General features: G+C 39.3%; 1 protein-coding gene across 1 annotated transcript in view; it reads left to right on the forward strand.

Moving 5' to 3' along the window:
• The window catches only part of Adarb2 (adenosine deaminase, RNA-specific, B2 (non-functional)), a 322,725-nt gene that overhangs the window by 234,954 nt on the left and 66,787 nt on the right, over positions 1 to 20,984 (forward strand). Inside the window, exon 4 of the mRNA XM_013513649.1 lies at positions 2,000 to 2,114. Coding sequence (XP_013369103.1) covers positions 2,000 to 2,114 — 115 coding nt within the window. The remainder of the gene's footprint in view (positions 1 to 1,999; positions 2,115 to 20,984) is intronic.

Genomic DNA, 20,984 nt, shown 5'->3' on the forward strand with positions numbered 1-20,984 from the left:
GATTCAACTGTATAATACCATGATTCTGTGGCAACCAGCTGGGGATGATGGTGTCACACTGAGCAGCCTGGGTAGGAAGAAGAGCCAGGGAGACCCCCAAACACACAGCAGCCCTTGAAGAGTGGGGTCTACCCTCTCCCCTTTCCACCAGGATTACAGTTATGTGGGGGAAGCCCAATCTGTGTGCTATTTACCCTTCATAGTGTTGCTGTATCTATTCATGGCACATTTAAAAAGTAACAAGCACTGGCCATAGTGGGTTCAGCACCGCAGGGAAGGCTCTCAGATCCCAGAAACTGAGCTCAGAAGAGACCATGCTGGCCCTCTCTGCTGCCCACTCTTTATCATTGAAGAGCTGGTAGAGAAAAGACGTCAGGTTATTTTTGTGGCAGGGCTTTTGCTTCCTGGAGAAACTTTGCTTTCACACAGACAGGTTTTATTGCATCCAAATGGAATTTTAAAAACTGTCTGTCTCAGTTATATTTATATACTGGAAATCTGTCCATATCTGTATCAATTCCTGCATAGTATCAAAATGATGAAAATCCAATCCATCAGAATAAATGAAATGTTTGTTCACCTTCTGGATACATTGATAGATTGATTTGTCTCCATAAAGATTTGATCACTCCCTACAAGGACTTGGGCAGACAATAATAATGGTAATGATGAGAATAACGGTTCTAGTCATCATTTCTGAGCACTTAACAATGTGAGACACTCTGCTAAGTATTTAAGAAGCGTGAATTCATTTAATCCTTACAAAAACATTGTCAGATGGAAATTAAGAGGATTACCTTATAATTTAGGAAAGTGGGGCTTAAAGGTTTGGAATAACTCTTAACTTGCAAAACAAGATTCCAACCAGGTTTTCTTACTCCGATGTCTGTCCCAACTACTAATACCAACTTAGTAGTTGTCCCAACTACTAATACTGAGAAGAAACTGGTGGCTAATCATCCTATGTGTCCAAATGCAGTCACACCATTTAAGCTGCACCCTGAAGAAAAGCCAAGGGCCTCCCCAGTCAGGAAAAGGCAATATTTTATCCAGAAGCTCTAGAGGAGCTGAGGAAATCGTGGTCACAGAGCCATGCCTTCTGGGCTGCACTGGCTTTGTTCTTCTATACGTGCTGCACTAACAGAGAGGTAGAGGGCTTTAGGACGGCTCAGTAGAAGATTATGATGATATGATGTCTCTGTGTGTGTGCATGTGTACACAGTATGTATATAAGTGTGTTTGCTTCTGGATGCATGCATATGTGTATCTTTGTGCACATGGTGTTTTGAGTTCATGTGTTTATGTGTGCATGCACCTGCTTGCATGTTGTATGTATATATATGCTTTCTGTATATACATGTATGCTTGTGTGTGCATGTATGTGTTTGTGTATGCATGTGTGAGTTATGTGTATGTACATGGTGTGTGCATTGTGCTGCATGTCTGCCTGTATGTGTTCATATGTGTATACATGTGCTTATGTGTACATCTGCGGGAATATAAGAGGTTGTGGCATGAGCTATAGTGAGCGGCTCAGCCAGAATAGTACCCAAAGTTGTCCCAACTACTAATACTGAGAAGAAACTGGTGGCCAATCATCCCATGTGTCCAAATCGTTTCCCTCTTCTCTCAGAGTTATCCTGATCAAGTTCTGCCTTCAGGACTCCTCTAAGCCTGCTGCTCTGAGGGGCAAGGAAAGGGAGGAACTGGACACCATTTCCATGCCGAAGTCCACTGATTAGGCACGGGTCTGGATTTCTTCCAAGGGCAGTGCTGGAGGTTAACTACTCACCATCAGTTCCTTCCTAGGGCCAAGGGGTGGAGTGAGACAGATAGCAGATGCACGTGGGTATACATGTGCTGACACGGGCACACTGTATGGGCACCTCTGGACATCCACATGGGGACAAGCTGAAAAGGAGAGGAGGACATGAGAGCCAGCTGTGCACTCACTGCTTCTGCGTAGTCCATCAAGGAACCTTGGTGTTGTGTCTTTCAGGAATTCGCCGACTCAGTGTTCCAGCTGGTCACACAGAAGTTCCATGAGCTGACAATTGGCTTGACACCCGTGCACGCCCGCCACAAAGCTCTGGCAGGAATCGTCATGACCAAAGGTAACCACCTCTCCCCTTTTCTAGGGGAGCTCCTAGTTCCAGAGAAAGGAATATTATTGTTTACTACCCTTAACATCCAAAATGATTTTACTACCAGATGAAGATGTGACAAAAACAATAGAGAACACAGATCAGTGACAGACGTTATCTCCAAGAACAACCACAATGACAAGAGTCGTAGCTGGCCTGCAAAAACCTGTCTCTATACAGGCTTCTCTCACTTTCCACGGAGAAGCTGAAGAGGACTGGCAGGTGTCCCCAGTTAGGGATTCCCCCACCTCACTTTCAGAAACAATGTTTATCAAAGCTGGTGTCTGAAGCTAGACCAAATAAGTCGCTTGAGGCTGGCCGATTAGGAGCTGCCTCCCTGTCACACTTAACAAGCCCAAGAACAGGGGCTGATGCTATTACCTCTACAGAGCAAGTGGGTCACCTCTAATCTTTGAACCCAGGTAGCAAGATGGAACCCTCTTGGATGTGGAAAGACTGGTGTGGAGATGACTGACCAGAAGAGGTTGCTTGTCAGTCTCTGGTTCCCACAGTGAGGTGGCATCCATTAAACTGTCTCAGTGTAGACCCTACATTTGGGGCCACCAATTGGGGGCTATGAGGAAAGGAAGGGAGGGGACAGCGGGGAATATCAGAGGACACGGGGGTCACAAGGAAGCAAAGAGAAGACAATGGGGACAAAGAGGGATGCAGGGAGCACACTAGGGGAGAGAAGATGCAGGAGGCCCACAGAGGGGACAACATGGAACACAGAAAGGACACAGAGGGATATGGGCCACAGGAAAGACACACAGGAGCACAGAGAGAACAGATGAGGACAAATAGAGAATGCAAAGGGACATAACAAAGTGGACACAGGACACAGAGGGAGACATAGGGAGATAGGGAGACAGAGGAACACAGAGGGACACGAAGATATGGGGGAAAACAAAGAGGAGACAGAAGGGCAATGGGAGAAAGAGACACAGGGGGACACCGGGACACAGAAGACACGAGGGAACATAGGGAGACACAGAAAAACAGGGGGGAAAGAAAGGAAATACAGAGGACTCAACAGAGCCACATAGTGCACTAGAGAATGGTCATTTTGTGACACAAGGGGTCAGAAAAGTGACAGAGGGGAAAAAAAAGATACCAGAGGATACAAGGAGACACGGGGGCACATGGGGAGACACAGGGATACACAGAAACAGCGAGGCCCATTTCAGAGAATTTGTCAGCTGAGAGCTCTAAGGCCCTCTTGCTGAAATATAAGCCACCCCATAAGTACCCTCCTTCCTATCAGTACTCTCCATCCCAAACTGCTCTGAGGTGGAATTCCATTCTAGGAGGCAAGACTGACCCAGACAGGAAGGAAACAGTCAACCCTGCTGCTTCTTTAATAAGCCAGGTTGGGAAAAAATGGTGACTGGCCTTAAGCAATCAAATTCATGAAAACTTCTAATTATTGACCCAGTGTAACTAGCCAGCTAGTTATTTGAATTCAACTGATTGTTTCTGAAGTTTTGCACGAGTTTGCAGTAACTTTTTAGAAGATGGTAATCATAAATAAAAATCAGCTCTTGTATAATTTAAGTTTCATGTTTGCATACATGGTTCCACGTGTTTAAGTGAAGTCTAGGGCTAAAGAGATCATACACTTGATATCTAAAAATTTTTCCACTAAAAATTTCAATCAAAAACATCAGATGGTTGGTGTCTTTTTCCTGCCATTCTGTATCCCCAGGAGGAAACTCCTCTACAGAAGGTCAGTGAGCTGGCACAAAATCCTTGGAACCCTGTCTTACAGGTGGCACGGGGCATATTATTTTGGGCTTCCCAGTTCCGGCATCTTGGTAAAACAAAAATAGCAATGTTTCCCACAGTGTAATTTGTTAAAGTAAATAAAGTATGTCAGATGCTTTGGAAGGAGAAAATTGCTTTTCAGATACAGTCCCCTTTTCAGCCAAAGCAACACTGTGTTGTCAATGAGCCGCTGTAGTGGTTACTTTAACCACTAACGTTTGCCCTCCTTTCACACATATGATGTTGTTCGCCTTTTTGTACAAGAGGTAAGACTCTAAATAGAAGGCTAAGTTCACCTCAACCAAAATCATCACTGCTGGATGTGACAATTTTTTATCTATTCAGTTAGGAGCCATTAATTATATAGATGTCTCTATTCATGGAGCATTATTCTCGCAGACCCCGAGACTGCGAAGAAAAGACACAACCCTCTTTTAAGGTACAGCAACCACTCAGGAAGCAGTAGTAGGAGGTCCAGGCCAAGAGCATGATTCTTTCACTAATTTGCTTAGATTTAAACCTCAGCTTTACCCACAGCCAGCCCTGTCTCCCTAGGCCAGTCACTTAGCCTTGTTGAGACTCAGTTTACTCACACTTTAAAATGGAAATAGTTTGAGAAATATTTTTCCAAAAGGGTTATTTTTTGAGGTTAAATGTGTTTATAGAACATAGAAAGGCTCTTAACCATAATGAGAGCCACATATTGATTATTACTAGTGATGATACTGATTTATTCACTGATTATTTACTGAGTGCCAATACAAATGGACCAAGTGCCCACTCTTGTGAATCTTTTTTTTTCCCCCCCCCGGTACCGGGAATCAAACTCACGACCTTGCGCTTGCCAGACAAGCGCTGTGCCATTGAGCTAAATCCCCAGCCCCCACCCTTGTGAATCTTATATGCTAGTAGGGAATGGGTCCAAGCACAGTTTAAATTCAGTACAAAAGGACTATGAGATTTCTGTGCACAGAGCTGTAGGACCACATAAATAAAACCATGTGGAATGCCACAAGGACTTCTGCCACAGATTCCCACATAGTTCAGTTTAAATGAGCATCTTGGTCTGCAAAGGAAAGAAAATGAGGGAAGGACAGAAGGGAAAGCACAGCTGTGGCTCGTTTTTAACTGTGCCACATGCTGCTAGTCACAAAAGTCTAAGTTGGTATGATTTGGCAAGTGGGTTTTCAACATTTCTTACCCTGGCACTCTCATTATACAATATCCTTCCATTTTTCTGGAAAACTCAATGCTGGCAAGTTTTGGAAACTATTCTGAAATCTCACTTAGAAAACAGTTATGTCTTATGAAAGCCTGTGGGAAAAGCTTCTCAGTTGCCAGTGCATACACCGTTTTATGCACAATTTATTTATTTATATGAATTTACTTTGTTATGAGGAAATTAGACTTCCTCATAATAAGGTAAATCCTCATATTAATGATCTGTGAACACTGAAAAGTAAGTTACAAAAATTTGCTGTCCTTTTATAAATGGAATATTTAATAAGCATTGATTTAGAAAAGATTAGGAAATAATGTGCAAAATAACTAATAGAAATATTTGTAAAGATTCATCCATTTAAAATTGATGTGCCACATAATCTTAATTCTAGTTGTTATTCAAGCAAAAGCCTAAACTCTAAAAGGAAGCCGTGTCTTATTCTTTTTGCCATCCCTAACACAAAGCAACAAAGTTAAACATACTCTGAAGTAAGACATTCAATTTGGCCCTTTATTTGTAGGTGAAATGCCAAAATCATTTACATCAGTTGGCTCATGGAAAGTTTTTTGCATTAGTGAGGTAGAGACCATATTTTAGCCATTATGAGAAATAGTATTGCAAAAGTACATGCTTATAAGTAGAATAGTTAACGTTTATCTAAACAAATGTAGTGACATGGTAAAAATTCAAACAGAAAAGAACTTATGAATCAAAACTGTATTTCACATCCCTCTTCTCATATCTTTTCTCCCAAAGAGCCATTTCTAACCATTTTTAATTTGTTTTTGTGACTCTAACTACCATCTAAATTTCTAGATCTCCAATTCTGCAGTAGATAACATCCATTATCTCATGCTATTACACTTTGATCCTTTTTCATGTTCCGTTTTTATATTTGTAATTTCTGTAATTTTAGATAATTTAAACTTGTTTTTATTATATTGCACTTAGATGGTACAGTTTCTCTTCCTGTTCCATTGATGGTAACCCCTCAGCCTTTTCTTTACTAGCCAGTTTCTCTCAATTATAAATTTATTTTTATATGATTACAATGATAATATATAATATTTATATTATATTCTACAATGTGTGATCAATAAATATGGTGAATGTTTAATTTTTTTCTGTAATGTATTATAGTAAAAGACACATTGACACTTAATTCCCTCAAAATACTTCTCCTCACTTTACAATGAACACACTTATTCAATCGTTCCTGCAAGGAAGGCTATTCTTAGGGGGATTGGTGGCAATGTATTATTTGCCATAATAATTTTAATACAACATTCATTATACATTTCGGTCACATTTGAAGACCTATAATTAATTCTTCTATATTTTGAGAGACTCTTAGAGTTGAAAACCACTAAATAGTTTCTACATGATCAGGGCACTCTTAATAAAATCCCATAGCCAATCAGGGAACTGGGATTACGGGTAATACTCCATCAAGACAAATTTCCCCTGAAAGAGAAGGTCCACTATGTTTAAGTCTTATGGACTCTTGTCACTTCTATCGTTAGCTCAAAATTATGTCACATTTAAGATTGATTCATGTTTGTAGATCAACATTTTTACATATTTTTTGAAATTTTGTACATATTTTATTTTTCTGGAAAAAATTTACTGAAGAAAAGAATGAACCATTAACATGTTTGCTGAAATCACATAGCCTCCAAGTCATGGTTAAATGGCCCTACTTCCTCCACAGTAATTCCTTCTGGAGAATCTACCCTGGGACTTGGACCATTGCCTCTCAGTTAGACCCACTGCCTCCAGGATTATACATTCCAGGATCAATGTTGTATTAGTCACATCCAAAGGTTTCTAAACCTCATAGTCAGTTAAATCACAGTAACAAACCCATCCTAGTACCAAAATCTGGATTGCATTAAATCTGTATAACAATTTTGTGAGTATGGCAATTTTCACTTTGCTGGTTCTTGTTATCCATGAGCAAGGGATATCTTTCTATTTTCTGATATCCTCTTCAATCTCCTTTTTTAGAGTACTGTAATTTTTCAGAGTACTGTAATTTTCACTGTATTGATCTTTCATTTCCTTTGTTAGATTGACTCCTAAGTATTTCATTTTTTGATGCTATTGTGAAGGGTGTGGTTTCCCTAATTTCTTTCTCAGTGAGTTTGTTGTGTACAAAAATGCTATTGATTTTTGAGAGTTGACTTTGTATCCAGATAGACAACTGAATTTGGTAATTAAATCTAGAAGTTTTCGGTGGAGTTTTTGGGGTCCTCTATCTTAATCACTTTGCTGTCGATGAACACAACACTCAAGAGCCACAACTTAAAGGATGAGCGGTTTATTTTGCCACACAGTTTTAAGAGGATTCAGTTTGTAATCATCTGGTTTCAAGGCAGGAAAGGCATAATGGAAGGGTCTGACAGAGGAAAGCTGCTCAAGTCATGGCAGTGAGGAATCAGAAAAGAGGGCGGAGGTGTGCACCCTTCCAAATCATTCTGCCAGGGCCCCACCTAGTAAGAGCGAGTCAGATATAGTGCCGCATGATTCCTCTAGGGGACATTGTAGATCTAAATCATCACAAATGTCTTTCTTCTCCTCTGATCTTTCTCCCCATAACAGTGTTTTTCAATTTGAGTATCTCATAATTTCAGAAGAATGCTTATAAGTGGAGTCATTCACTTCCCTAATTATATTTAATCTTATTTGTGTATTTTCTTTCTTTGTATCAATTCTTTAATAAATTCTTTCCTTTATATATATTTTATTGAATTTTCAGAATAAACCATCTTTTACCTTTTTTCTTTTAATCTCATTACCCTTTGACTCTAGTGTTTTTGAAAATTTCTCAAATTTATCATAAGGTCTTCAACTGCCTTTTCTCTTCCATTACTACCATTTTTTATTCAATATTCTTATTCTCAAGATCCTCTTCTTTCAAGGGTACTCTTGTTATGTGGATATGATGTCTTCACAAATTTCTCTGAATAGATTCATCTGCAAATTTTTACATTCTGTTTTCTTATTGGTGTGATTCCTCTGGGTCCATGGCTCTCTTTGTCTAAGTTCAGTCTTGCTCTTTTACCTGCTTATAATTTTTGTCTGGGTATTCACATCTGTCAATAAAATATTATATTGAATATTAGAAGCATATTATTATATTGCAATATTGAATGCCAGAAGCATATGTTATATTGAAATGCAGACATCACTTCCTCTGGAATTGTACAGGTTGGCCAAATTCTTCAACAACCTCCACCCAAAGGGAAAGATTGCCTAGCACCATCGTTTCACTAGTGGGTAGCTCCTCAAGATGGTGGGCAGGAACAAGTCATTTTAAGGAACCACTTGGTGTGCAAACAGGAAAAGTTCTAGTCTGTGAGATGAACCCCTAAGGGCTCCTAACTCTTTCAAGTAGATTTTTGCCTTCCTTTGACACATGACTCTCCATTTTTCATCCTGAAACTTTGCATTTCTTAGGCTCAGGTAGGTGTCCTTTCCAAGGAATAGGAAGGTCTGGCCAACTAGGCACCATTATTAAAGAACAACTCAGTGATTCTCTGTTCATATCCATACTCACTCTTACTTTATGCACCTGCAGACCTAGGATTCACCTGGAACATGCAGGTCCCTTCTTCTGATAACTCCTCAATGCTGGTATTTGGGACTTTATTTCATTTTTGTTCCTTCTATCTTCTGTGATTATCCACCCACTTCACATCTTCTGGAAGATTGTGGGAAGCTCTTGATTAATCTCATTATCTTTTTGGATTCAGATTTGTTACCTTCTGGGAACATTTTGTTTTAGTGGAATCTAGAAAGAGAGAAGAAAATGGAGTTATTCCCCTTCTCCCACTGAAATCTGGGCAACATTAACTAGCCAGTGAATGAAAGTCTGGTTTCCTAAGAAAGTCCAGTATTTTTCTGAGGAAGTGATATCTGAAGGAGCTACTGATAATGCCAGCTTTTGATATACAAATTTATAATTATGATAGCAATTTTACATGCTTTAGTCAGTTTGATTGTCACATTAGAAAATGGAGCCCTCCGTGTGCCCGGTGCAGACAGGAGATCCTCATTCAGAAGGTCCGCAAACTGCTCTCACCAGGGTTTGCATGTGGGCCCTCCCTTCGCCTGCCCTGTGCTGAGTGAGGTACTGGAGCAGGTGCTCCACAAGCTGCTGACACTGTGGTTCAGGTCTGGGCTTTACTTCTGCCCTGACCTCCTGGAGGTCACAGATGCAGGCAGCCTAGTCTGCCATCAGCTGACATCGTGGTCCAAGTCTGAGACCTGGGAGAACTAGATACACTTCACCATCTTCTGGAAAACCCCAGACTAAGCAGTGCATCTTAGCAGACTTGGCAATGGTCCAAGTCCCAGGGTAGATTCTCCAGAAGGGGCAAGCCTGACCACCAGGAAAACGAGGGACACTAGCAGCCTTTGCTGAGCTGCCAGGGAAGAGGGAGACTGAGCGTTATGCATCCAGTATCAAACATGATAAGACAAAGGACTAAAACACAATCTCAGACCTCCAACCCACTCAGAACAAGTCCAGGAGACATTGACATAGAAGAACTTGGCAAACACACACCTGAAATTGCTGAAATGATTGCAATGGAAGTAAAGAAACAACTCCATAAGGCCATAGAAAAGGTCAGATCAGAAATAATCTCTCAGGCAGAATAATGAAATGACAATAATAATGAAAGAACTGCTCAGCACATCTATTTTATTTTTATTTTTATTTTTATTTTTTTTTTTTTTTTTTGGTTTTTCTCCGGTACCGGGAACCGAACTCATGACCTTGCGCTTGCCAGGCAGGCGCTTTGCCGCTGAGCTAAATCCCCAGCCCCAGCACATCTAAAGAAGAAACATATAAAAAAAAAAATAGAAGAACACAGGCAATGGATGCAAACTTTTTTTTTTTTCTGGTACCGGGAATTGAACTCATGACCTTGTGCTTGCCAGGCAGGCACTGTGCTGCTGAGCTAAATCCCCAGCCCCAAGATGGAAACTTTAAATGAAAAATATAGAAGTGAATTAGAACATATGAACCAGATTCAAAGAGGCATCCAAGAAATCAAAGCTTCCATTGAAAGCTGCCAAAACTGCTTGAATAAAGCCAAAGATAGAATTTCAGATTTTGAAGACAGCATGGCAGCTAACAACCATGAAAGAAAGGATCTCTTAAAATCAACAAGGAACCAGGAAAAATCAATTCCATAGCTGCAAGATGAGGCAAAGAGGAATAATGTACGGCTAATAGGAATCACTGAAACAGCAGGAGGCAACACAAATGACATAAAAAGAATATTTGCAGAAATAATAGCAGAAAATTTCCCAAGTATGGAAACAGAACCTGATATACAGTAAATGAGGCATATAGAACTCCAACTAACCATAAGCAAAATAAAACTACACCCAGACATATAATAATCAAGATCCCAGATCTCCAGCAAAAGAACAGAATATTAAAAGCTGCTAGAGAAATAATGCACCTCACTCCCAGGCTTCCTAAAGGAAACTGGGAGTCATGAAGCACAAGGACTCCAAATCTCACATTTTTGCTCTGCCTTCTTCCCCTCATGACTTTAGGAAATTCATTTAGCCTGACCTTATTGTGTTATTTCCCCCAGCAATGATGGTCAATGTCAGGGGCACTGTACTCGTGAGCTATATCCTCAGCCCTTTTAAATTTTTATTTTGAGACAAAATCTCACTGAGTTGTCTAGACTGACCTCAAACTTGCAATTCTCCGACCTCAGCTTCCCAGTAGCTAGGATTGCAGGCATGAGCTACCAGTGCTGGGCTTTTAGTATATTACTTCTTAGAAGTGACAACAAAAATGCCTCCATTTTCCATTTCTAATTTTTAAAATTTATTTTAAAAATAAAAGAAGGAAACCACATTAACAAACAGACATCCATTTACAAAATAGCAAAAGAACAATACAAACAATACAGAGTTACAAACAAAGTGGCAGGAAATTAACAATGCTTGTTGTATAACTTATTAATATCTTCAAAGTGACTTCTCAGGAAAACAAATAGAGACATGCATCATTGATCAATCAAGTAATTATTAAGTATTCCTTTCAGTAAAGCAATAGAAGGCAGTCGTACAACTATGTATATATTCACAATTTCCCCTTCTTTCCCTTCTCTTTTCCCACACCCCAGTTGCCCTTTACCCTTGCACATTTTCCTTTCATTTCACAATGTCTATCATACCTCCTAGTTTTTATTCACTCTTTCAAGTTTTTACACTAGTGAGACAAGTGGATGTCTGTTTGTTAGTAAACTTCTTAAAATTCAAAGAAAATTAGTCCCTGATGACATTGTCCCACCCCAACCCCACTCATGGCTCATTTAGAGATAAACAGTCTACAATAATAGATAAGATGCTAATGAAAAACTCAAAGTTAAATTAGCTTAGGAGAAGAGCAAAAGCCTTGACCACAAGTTAAATCCTCAAATCCCCTAAACTTACAGATCCAATCTAAAAATGGGCATTTGAAATGAATAGACAATTCTCAGATGAAGAAGTGCAAACAGCAAATGAACACATAAAAAAAAGTTCAACATCACTGATTATTTAAGAAATTTAAATTAAAAGAACACTGAGATTCCATCTCATTCCAGGGAGAAAGGCTATTAGCAAGAAATCAATAACAAATGCTGGCAGGGATTGTGGGGAAAAGGAACCTTCTCCACTGTTGGTGGGAGTGTAGACAGGTGCAACCACTGTGGAAATCAATGTTGAAATTCCTCAAAAAAACTAAAGCCAGAAGTTCCATTGACCTAGATGCTGCCCTTCTTGGTATCCTCCCCGCCAAATTAAAAGCATCATACCACATATACACCAATTTTTATAGTGGCCCCGTTTGTAATAGCTAGATCTTGGGAAAAGCCCAGATGCCCATAAACCAATGAATGGATAGAGAAGATGTGATTTTTTTACACAAGCGGGTATAAAGGAGCCATAAAGGATGAACAAGACGTTTCTAGGTAAATGGATGCACCTTGAGATCATACCTAAAATATAAATAAGGACAAAATTGTATAATAGATATTGTGAAATAGGAAGAAAATGTTCATAAAGGAAGTGGAGCTAGGGAAGGAGAGGGGGAAAGGAAGGAAGGGAAAAGGAAAAATGAGAAAAGAAGGAAAAAAATGGAAACAAAGCTTTTGTAAATAAGGAGGGGTAGGGGATTGAAGGGAAGAGAGGGGAATGGGGAAAAAAAGAAGAATCAAGGTATATTATGTACAGGTACAAATTCTCTATGATGAATGTGACCATTAACTATACCTAAAATATACCAATAAACTTATTAATTATTAAAATTCTTTTATTTTTTCCTTCTGAGTAAGGAAGTATTTAGAATGAAATAAATTTTTTAAAGGGAGCAAGAAAATATTTTACTATACTCTTTTGAGACCAGTTACTCCCATCAAAGCTGTCCAAATACTTCTGTACTCTTTGATCATTAAATCCAACTGAGCAGTCAATTCTAGCTACAATCTAATTGCCCAAAAACTTTCACCAAGAAAAGAAAATCTGACACTATATCTTGAGTCAATAAAACTAACTCAGCTTTATTCTACTCTCTAAAATATGACCCTTTTTTTCTTTAATGGAAACACAATACTGTTTTTGGTGAAAGAAAAAGAAAAGACTGGACATCAACTATTTGCCTATGTGCCAAGAAATGTTTGGGTGTATTTAAACTATGTTCTTATTCAACAAGTTAAGAACTCTCAAATTCACCTAGCTAGAGGCATCAGTTCTAATGGAGCGGTTCAAGATGTTTATGAAAGGAAGGAAAGAAACAAGGAAGGAAGGGAGGAAGAGGGTCGGGGAAGAGTAAGAGAGAGAGAGGCAGGAAAGGGGGGATGAACTTCAAAAACCCCTCTGCATTATCCCATTAACAGGAAGAGCTAATTTTCACTAACTAGAGCCCCCCACTGCGTGGCTGGAGGTATAATAAAAAATAGTCTGAAAAAATTGGGCTAATTAATGTACTAATGTGAAACTCAAAAAGCTGTAGCCCTTTGAAGTACCTGTGGACTTTCAAATATGTGCGTTTAGGATGATGGTTCATGTCCTTTTCTTATCAAGTTGACCTTACACTTAAAATTTCAAGATTTTTCTACCCACATTAATGTTCAGAGGGCTGCTCTGTGGTACATATTGAGGGAGTAAATAGTGTTATATTAGACACCTCTGTATGGAAATTCGGGGGTAATTTACATTAAAGAAATCCAAGGTCAGATGGTTTAACACAAAATGTTAGTTATAATAAACACCTGAGATAATCAAATTATAAATAGAAAAAGGGTTATTTTGGAGCACAAAATAGAAGAGTTTTATTTTTTTAAAAAAAGGTTTATTTTTGGAAATTCCAGCCAATCAGTATATGAAGGAGGGAGAGTGTGGCAGAGCAAAATCACTCACCTCATGGCCTCAAAAAAGAGACCAAGGTCCCAGAATTCTCTTCAAGGCACATCCCAAGTGACCTCAAGACCTCCCCCCAGGGCTCACCTCTACCTCCAAAGCCACAATTTGGAGACAAGCATGCAGATCTCTGAGGGAGATAACAGATCCAAAGTAGAGCACATAGGAAAGCAGTCCCCTGGTTCCTGCCCACTGCCTCTACAAACACAACTACAGCACAGACTCAGCCTCAGGGTTATTCTAGCGATGCTCACCTAAAGGAGAAGCTAGTAGTTGACAAAGTCAGTAGAAGAAGAGGGAGAGAGCAGGAAAAAGGGAATGAAGTCATGATTAGCTAGGGGCGAGGAGACAGACTTACACTGGTACATACCTGTACCCTGGAGCTATCAACCAAGTGGTTTCACTAACCAGTCATATTTGAGCCAAAGTAACTCACACCACACGGTAAAACAAAAGGAAAGAAAGAGAATAGGAGGTAGCAAGAGGTTGACAGTAATAAGCACAGGTCAGAAGGAGCAGAACTCATTGGTCCTAAACAAGAGTATTCCTTTGAACTGTTTCAAATCTGATCCTACATCTACCTTCTTAAAAACACAGACCAAAAATAGAGAACAAAAATGAGAATATCAAGTGATTGCTTACAGATGAGAAAGCACTGCCACTTAAAATATTTAGTCCATGAATTATTTATGAGCTGTGGCTTTGCGCTCTCATTATTTCTGGGTTTAGCGCCAGTAAAGAGACCTTGTCAGTCATCCTTGGTGCATGAAAGAAAAAGACTTCTCATCGATCAGACCAGGTGTTTCATATTTGTTCCTTTGATATAAAAGAATGAGTTACTAATGGGGCGAAGAGCATTCTCAACCCAATCCAAACAGGGAGATAAATAGATTTTTCAATCTATTAATTGCAAAAAGTTCCTTCTCACTCTAATTCTTTCTTAGGGGTAGGATGAGGGCATTGAATATATTCACTGAATGCAAAATTACAATATTTGTATCCAGTGGAACCCTTCACATTCTTGATGTTTGTGGACATAACTGGTAACCTCCTCTTAAGCTAGTTTTACATGTTTTAATGCATGCCATGTTCTACCTTGAATTCCACACATTTCAAAGTTGTATCAATTAGGAACACATCTGCCTGTGGGAAATGAGATAGCTGATTAGAAATGTCTTAAGCAAATCCCGTTTTTTATCACTCTCACATAACCAGCAGACTGGATACGACAGCAGACTTACTGGAGGCAGGTAACGGTTTTAGGATGGGTAACCCTCTGGATTTTCCCTCATCCCATCCCAGCACTGCTCCAAGTACCACTGTTAGCCTGCTCCAGGACAGGAGAGATGATGCCTTCTATAAACTCTTGGTGACTGGAACTTTGTCAGCTACAAGAGTAGTTGAAAAGGAAGAATTTTGATTTTTCAGTCTCCATAGAAGGGCCAGGTGAGAGCAGAGGGATTAGAACCAGGTATATATCAACAGTGCCCATTCATATCCCACGTAGCCTCAAATCTCTCTCAGTTACTGAGCTATAATGTTAAGCAAGAACCCCAAGATATTAGCAATGGTAGGAAGAGTGCAGAAAGAGCTATGCTAGTAGGAAATCCGTCTGGGCCTGCCTAATCCCCAGACCCCAAAAGTTAAATATGGAAAGGATAAGTTTAATTTGGTAGAGGAAATAGTAAACTTGTTATCAGTTAGACAAAGTCAAGTCTACTTGACTGTCAGTGTCTGCTTGCTTGGGTGCTGCCTGCCTTGTATTGCACCTGGTCCTGTCCTCTGATGGGAGCTTAACATGTTTGACTCACCCTAACTCACAGCCTCCTGTGAGAAGCATGGTGGGGTTTACCAGGCCAGCTCTAACGAGGGTTGCACTGCCTAGTGAGCCATACAGTCTTCTGATGGAGACCCTCAGAAGAGTGACTGGCACTCTTGCTTCCCCCCAAGCCCACCTCTAACCTCACCTTAAGCCCATCCAGGTTGGGGAAGTTCATTTCCCTGCTAGGGATGACGAAGGTCACTAGCCAGTTCATCCCAGCCATTTACTGGCCTTCCCTCAAGTTTCACCAGGGGACCACAGTAGCCAAGGCCATCCCACATCTCTCAGCATATAGTGTGTGCCTGAGCATCATGTCTGTACTCTGCTGGGTCACTTTCTCTAAACTGAACATTACGGTGCGGTGAGACGCATGCACAGAGTATGGACCCAGAACTATCACCTGTACTAAAGAGCAAAAACCTCATATAGAAAGGCATCTTGGACCAGAAATTACATCCTTCCTTATCAGGATTATATATGAATCTGAGTCCCCACATTATTTTGGAAAAGAAAAGAATGATCAGTGCTAAAACATCAGAATCATGAGGCTGATAGTGTAGCTTGGTGGTAGCATGCTTGTCAAGCACGGGCAAGACCCTAAATTCCATCCTGGAACCACATAAATCAATCAGTCAATCAATAGCATGATAATTTTATTTTTAACAGTTTAATCATTAGTTTTACCAAAGTACCCCTTCCTATGTTGGCCCTTACATTAAGACCTCAGAGTACTTAAGCCCACTCTTTTTCCTTATAAAGGTTGCTGCCAAACTAGCTGGTGCTTGCACCAGCTGACAATGTTAGTAATCCAAAATAAGAGGCGGAGTATGCTCTCTGGGAGCACTTTTTTATTTTGAAGGAAATTGAGTATGTGATTACTGTACTTACTACAACAACTAAGTGTTGAAGCTTAGAAATCATGACTTTCACACAGTGTCAGCATTTAAGAGTCGTTAGTAAGATGCCCACCATCCTTTGAAATTCTCATATGGCAAAAGGTCAGCATGATATCTTCAGGCACCTAAAGAGTAGAGGTTCTTTGCAGATATCCCTGAATCAGTTGAGCTTTACATGTGTGCAAGTCTCAAAATGTCAGGGAATCTATCTCTCAAGTTTTGTGGTTTCTTTTCTCAAATTGCTTACCTGAAAAATCTACATCAGTTAAGATTACCTGTTTTCGAAACGTATGGATGCACAATCCCACAGCCTCCTGAAGAAATGAAGATTCTGTATCTGCCTTTGTTCTGGTACTCTTCTTGTGCCCAGATCCACCTAGTCACAAGCACAACCTGGGAACATTGTTCAAAGACTGGTTTTCAGGGGCTTCTCAAAGAGATGCTCATTCAACAGTTTCAGAAGTCTATGCTGACAGGAAGCTAGTGCTAGCATCTGTGTTTTTCACATGACCAAGAGATTCTTCTGATAAGATTAATTTAAGAGAAAAGGCCAATAATTTTCTTGGTGTCTTTTATACAAGGATTGGTTCTTTTGGGGTTGGTGGTGAGTCCCAAGAAATGCAACACGCAGTGCTTGGTACGGTGGCATACTGGACTCCCACCACATTCTGATCCCAGTGTCACACTACATCCTACCACAAATTCACCACCACCACCCCTGCCCTGAGTCTTATGACTTCATGAAGGCTACCACTCCTGTTCAGCTCTTTTTTTCTTCCTTACCAGCAAATGGCTACATATCATTCAGCCCTGGAAAGGTCCCTCCTCAGCTCATTTTTACAACTGACTTTGTCCCTACAGTCAACCCCACCCTTTCAGAAGGTATCCACAGATCTGTGAGAGCCCTGGTCATGTCAAGATACTTTCTTTTACCAGGCCTGGCTCCTTCCCTGGCATATGGACTATGTTCTGATGAAAGGACTTTGGGGCCTCATAATTTTACATTACCACTTTCTTGAGGTGCTCAATAACACCTCAAGATGATGCATGGATGGATGGATGGATGGAAATAGAGAAAAATATGCCCTTTGTATTTTAGGTATTCTTTGCTAAATTTCTACGTAGCATGTACCCCAGTGACATGGTCAGGTTGATTTTAAAGATATCTTTGAATGTGCTCTTTCAGTTTCTCCAAACAAATCCTCTCATTCTCATATGAAGAACACATGGTTTGTAGTCAGTATAAGCATAATAATGGTTTTTGATGCCATTCTAGTTGGAGAGCTCAAAGAAAAGGCAGCTAGTTGCAGATAGAAATAAAAATATGATTATAGGAAAGTTGAAATATATGTGGAGGGATCAAAATATGCAGTGAATGTTTACATTTTTTAATTTGTTACATTATGATATTATCATTAATTCCCCTCACTTTGAATATACTTATCCCATTGGTCTTATCATTTTCTGAAGCAGTTCTGGAAGTTCTCTCTCATGAGTGTCTTTACAAAGCACAGTGAATGCTGCTACTAAATGTCATCCAATAGAAAAGTGAGACAGGAAAAAGAAGAATCAAGATACATTATATACAGTACAAATTTCCTATGATGAATGCGACCATTATGTACATCTAAAATGCACCAATAGTATCAATTTTTAGAAAAAGAAAGACGTGACAGTCTTATAAAACAATTATGGCATGTCTTCATCCACCTTATTCATTGGATCTGATACCAGTCACTTCCAGCTCTTCTCCCAAGGTCTAAATGACCATGAAAGTTAACCATTTTGAATGGATCCAAGATATCAAGTCAGCTATGACAGAACAGCTAAAGACACTCATGAAAGCTAACTTCCAAAACTGCTTCAGAAAATGACAAGAATGATGGCATAAGTGTGTTCAAAGCCAGGGGAGAGACTTATGAGGGGGATTAATGGTGATGTGTCTTTCACTGTAACTTTTTTTTCATTTAAACATCATCAAAAAAAATCATCATATTTCTCATTCACATCACATTTGCAATAACAGATTGAAACTATAGCATTTCAAATATCTTTTAGATTTACATGATTTTTCTCATATTCTCAGAAACTTTCCAGATAATATGATTGAACATGGTTAAATTTATAAGCGAAAGTCAGGTACAGTAAGTACAGCAGAAACAGGGATTCTGTGCTCTGGAGCCTGCTGGAGTCTGCAGTTATCTGATACTCTTCACCCCTGTATTGTCATTCTCAGGGAAGCATGCAAAATATTGATACATTACTTATTTTGCCTCCAAAAAACCAAGATATTAGCAGTACTTAGACAAGAAAAGCCTAGGGGCCCTGCTGTCTTCCGAATTCTGGAAACAATCATCGTTTGAGGCCCTAGCAAGAGAAAAATCTCTTCTGTTGAAAGGAAAAGTGTTTTTTTCAGTGCTAGCCCAGCCATACCCCTTAACAGACCAGACATGCCTGGGGTAGATATTTTTTAATCAGCCTGATTTTGAACTAGTTAGATGAAATTTAGAGACAAGAATCAGAAACTTTAGAAGAGAAAGGAATTGCCTTGAAAGAGAATGCAGAAAATAAAATGTAGTTTTTAATCAAATAATGATTAGAAGTGGGATGGATAGCAGATCATGGTATTCTCTGGTGGAATATTCAGTGCAGATACAAACCACAAGGAGGCTGTGAGCTCTTACAGATTAAACCTGAATCACAGAATAAAATTGTGCACAAGATCATTTGGGTTTAACATTGGGGAAGATTTCATAATGCCAAGAGTTAATAAGCTGTGGAAGAGTCTTCCTCAAGGAAAGTGTAGAAACCCTATTCCTTGTATCATTAAGGTCCATGGACATATTGTTAGAAACAGAGAGTTAGAATTAATTGTACATGTCCTAAATCAAGGTATTAAAAAGTTCAGTGCCTAGAGATGGCCCCAGTCTCCACATCAAAGATGGTACCTTGGTGCTATATCTTCCCAGGGGAAGGAAAAGAGGAACCTCACAGAGTAAAGGGATGGAAGAGCAAAAGGGATTTAGCTCCTTCCCTCCAACATTTCCTTAGATCGAAGAGGATATCAGAAAATGGAAAGATATTCCTTGCTCATGGATAGGAAGAACCAACATTGTGAAAATGGCCATACTCCCCAAATTGTTGTACAGATTCAATTCAATCCCAATTAAAATACCACTAGTGTACCTCACAGATCTAGAAAAAACACTCCTAAAGTTCCTCTGAAACCAGAAGAGGCCTAGAATAGCAAAAGCAATCTTGGGAAACAAAGGAAAGGCAGGAGACATCACAATTCCTGACTCAAAATTATATTACAAAGCTATTGTGATAAAATCAGCACAGTACTGGCACAAAAACAGACCTGAAGATCAATGGAACAGATTAGAAGATACAGATACAACTACAAACACACTCAGTCACCTCATCTTCAACAAACTTTCACTGTATAGATCTTTTCACTGTATAGATCTTTTACTTCTTTTGTTAGATTGATTCTTAAGTATTTCATCTTTTTAGATGCTATTGTGAAAGGTGTGGTTTCCCTAATTTCTCTCTCAGTCTGTTTGTTGTTTGTGTACAGGAATGCTATTGATTTTTGAGTGTTAACTTTGTATCCAGCTACACTATTGAATTTGGTTATTAAATCCATAAGCCTTTCGGTGAGTTTTTGGGGTCTTCTATGTAGAGTATCACTTCATCTGCAAATAATGATTTAACTTCTTTTTTTCCTATCCTTATTCCTTTTATTTCTCTCTCTTATCTAATTGCTCTAGCCAATATTTCCAGAACCATATTGAATAGAAGTGGTGACAGTGGACATCCTTGTCTTATTCCTGATTTTAAAGTAAAAGCTTTCAAGTTTTGATCATTTAGTATGATGTTAGCTGTTGGTTTATCATAGATGGCTCTGATCAGCTTGAGGTGAAGGCCATCTGTTCCTATTTTCTGTAGGATTTTTATCATGAATGAGTGTTGGACTTTATCAAAGGCTTTTTCTGCATCGATGGAGATGATCATGTGATTTTTGTCCTTGGCTCTATTGACATGGTGTATTACATTAATTGATTTGTATATATTGAACTATCTTTGCATTCCTGGTATGAGCCCCACTTGGTTGTGGTTCATTCCAATAATAATCTTCTTGATGACTTGTTGTATTCTGTTTGCTAGTATTTTATTGAGAATTTTTGCATCTATTTTCATTAGGGAGATTGGTCTGCAGTTTTCTTTTTTGTTTGGATCTTTCTCTGGTTTTGGTATCAGGATAATACTTGCCTCCAGGAATGAGTTGGGGAAAATTCCTTCCCTTTCAATTTCATGAAAGAGTTTGAGAAGAACTGGCATTAAATCTTCCTAAACTGCTTGTAGAATTCAGCTGTGAATCCATCAGGACCAGGGATTTTCTTCATTGGCAATTTTTTAATTACATTCTCAATTTCACTGGCTGATTTTGAGTTATTCAGGACTTTTATATCTTCTTCATTCAGCTTGAGTAATTCATATGTATCTAGAAATCTGTCCATTTCTTCTGTGTTTTCCATCCTATGAGACTAAAGATTTTCAAAGTAGGTATTGATGATCTTCTGAGTTTCTTCAGGTCTGTAGTGACTTAACCCCTTTCATTCTTTATTGTGTGTATTTCAGTTTTTTCTTTCCTTTTTTGATAAGGTTGGCTAGGGGTTTATCTATTTTATTTATTCTTT

The sequence above is a fragment of the Chinchilla lanigera genome, unplaced genomic scaffold (assembly GCF_000276665.1).
Source record: "Chinchilla lanigera isolate Chin_1 unplaced genomic scaffold, ChiLan1.0 scaffold00020, whole genome shotgun sequence".
Classification (NCBI taxonomy): Eukaryota; Metazoa; Chordata; class Mammalia; order Rodentia; family Chinchillidae; genus Chinchilla; species Chinchilla lanigera.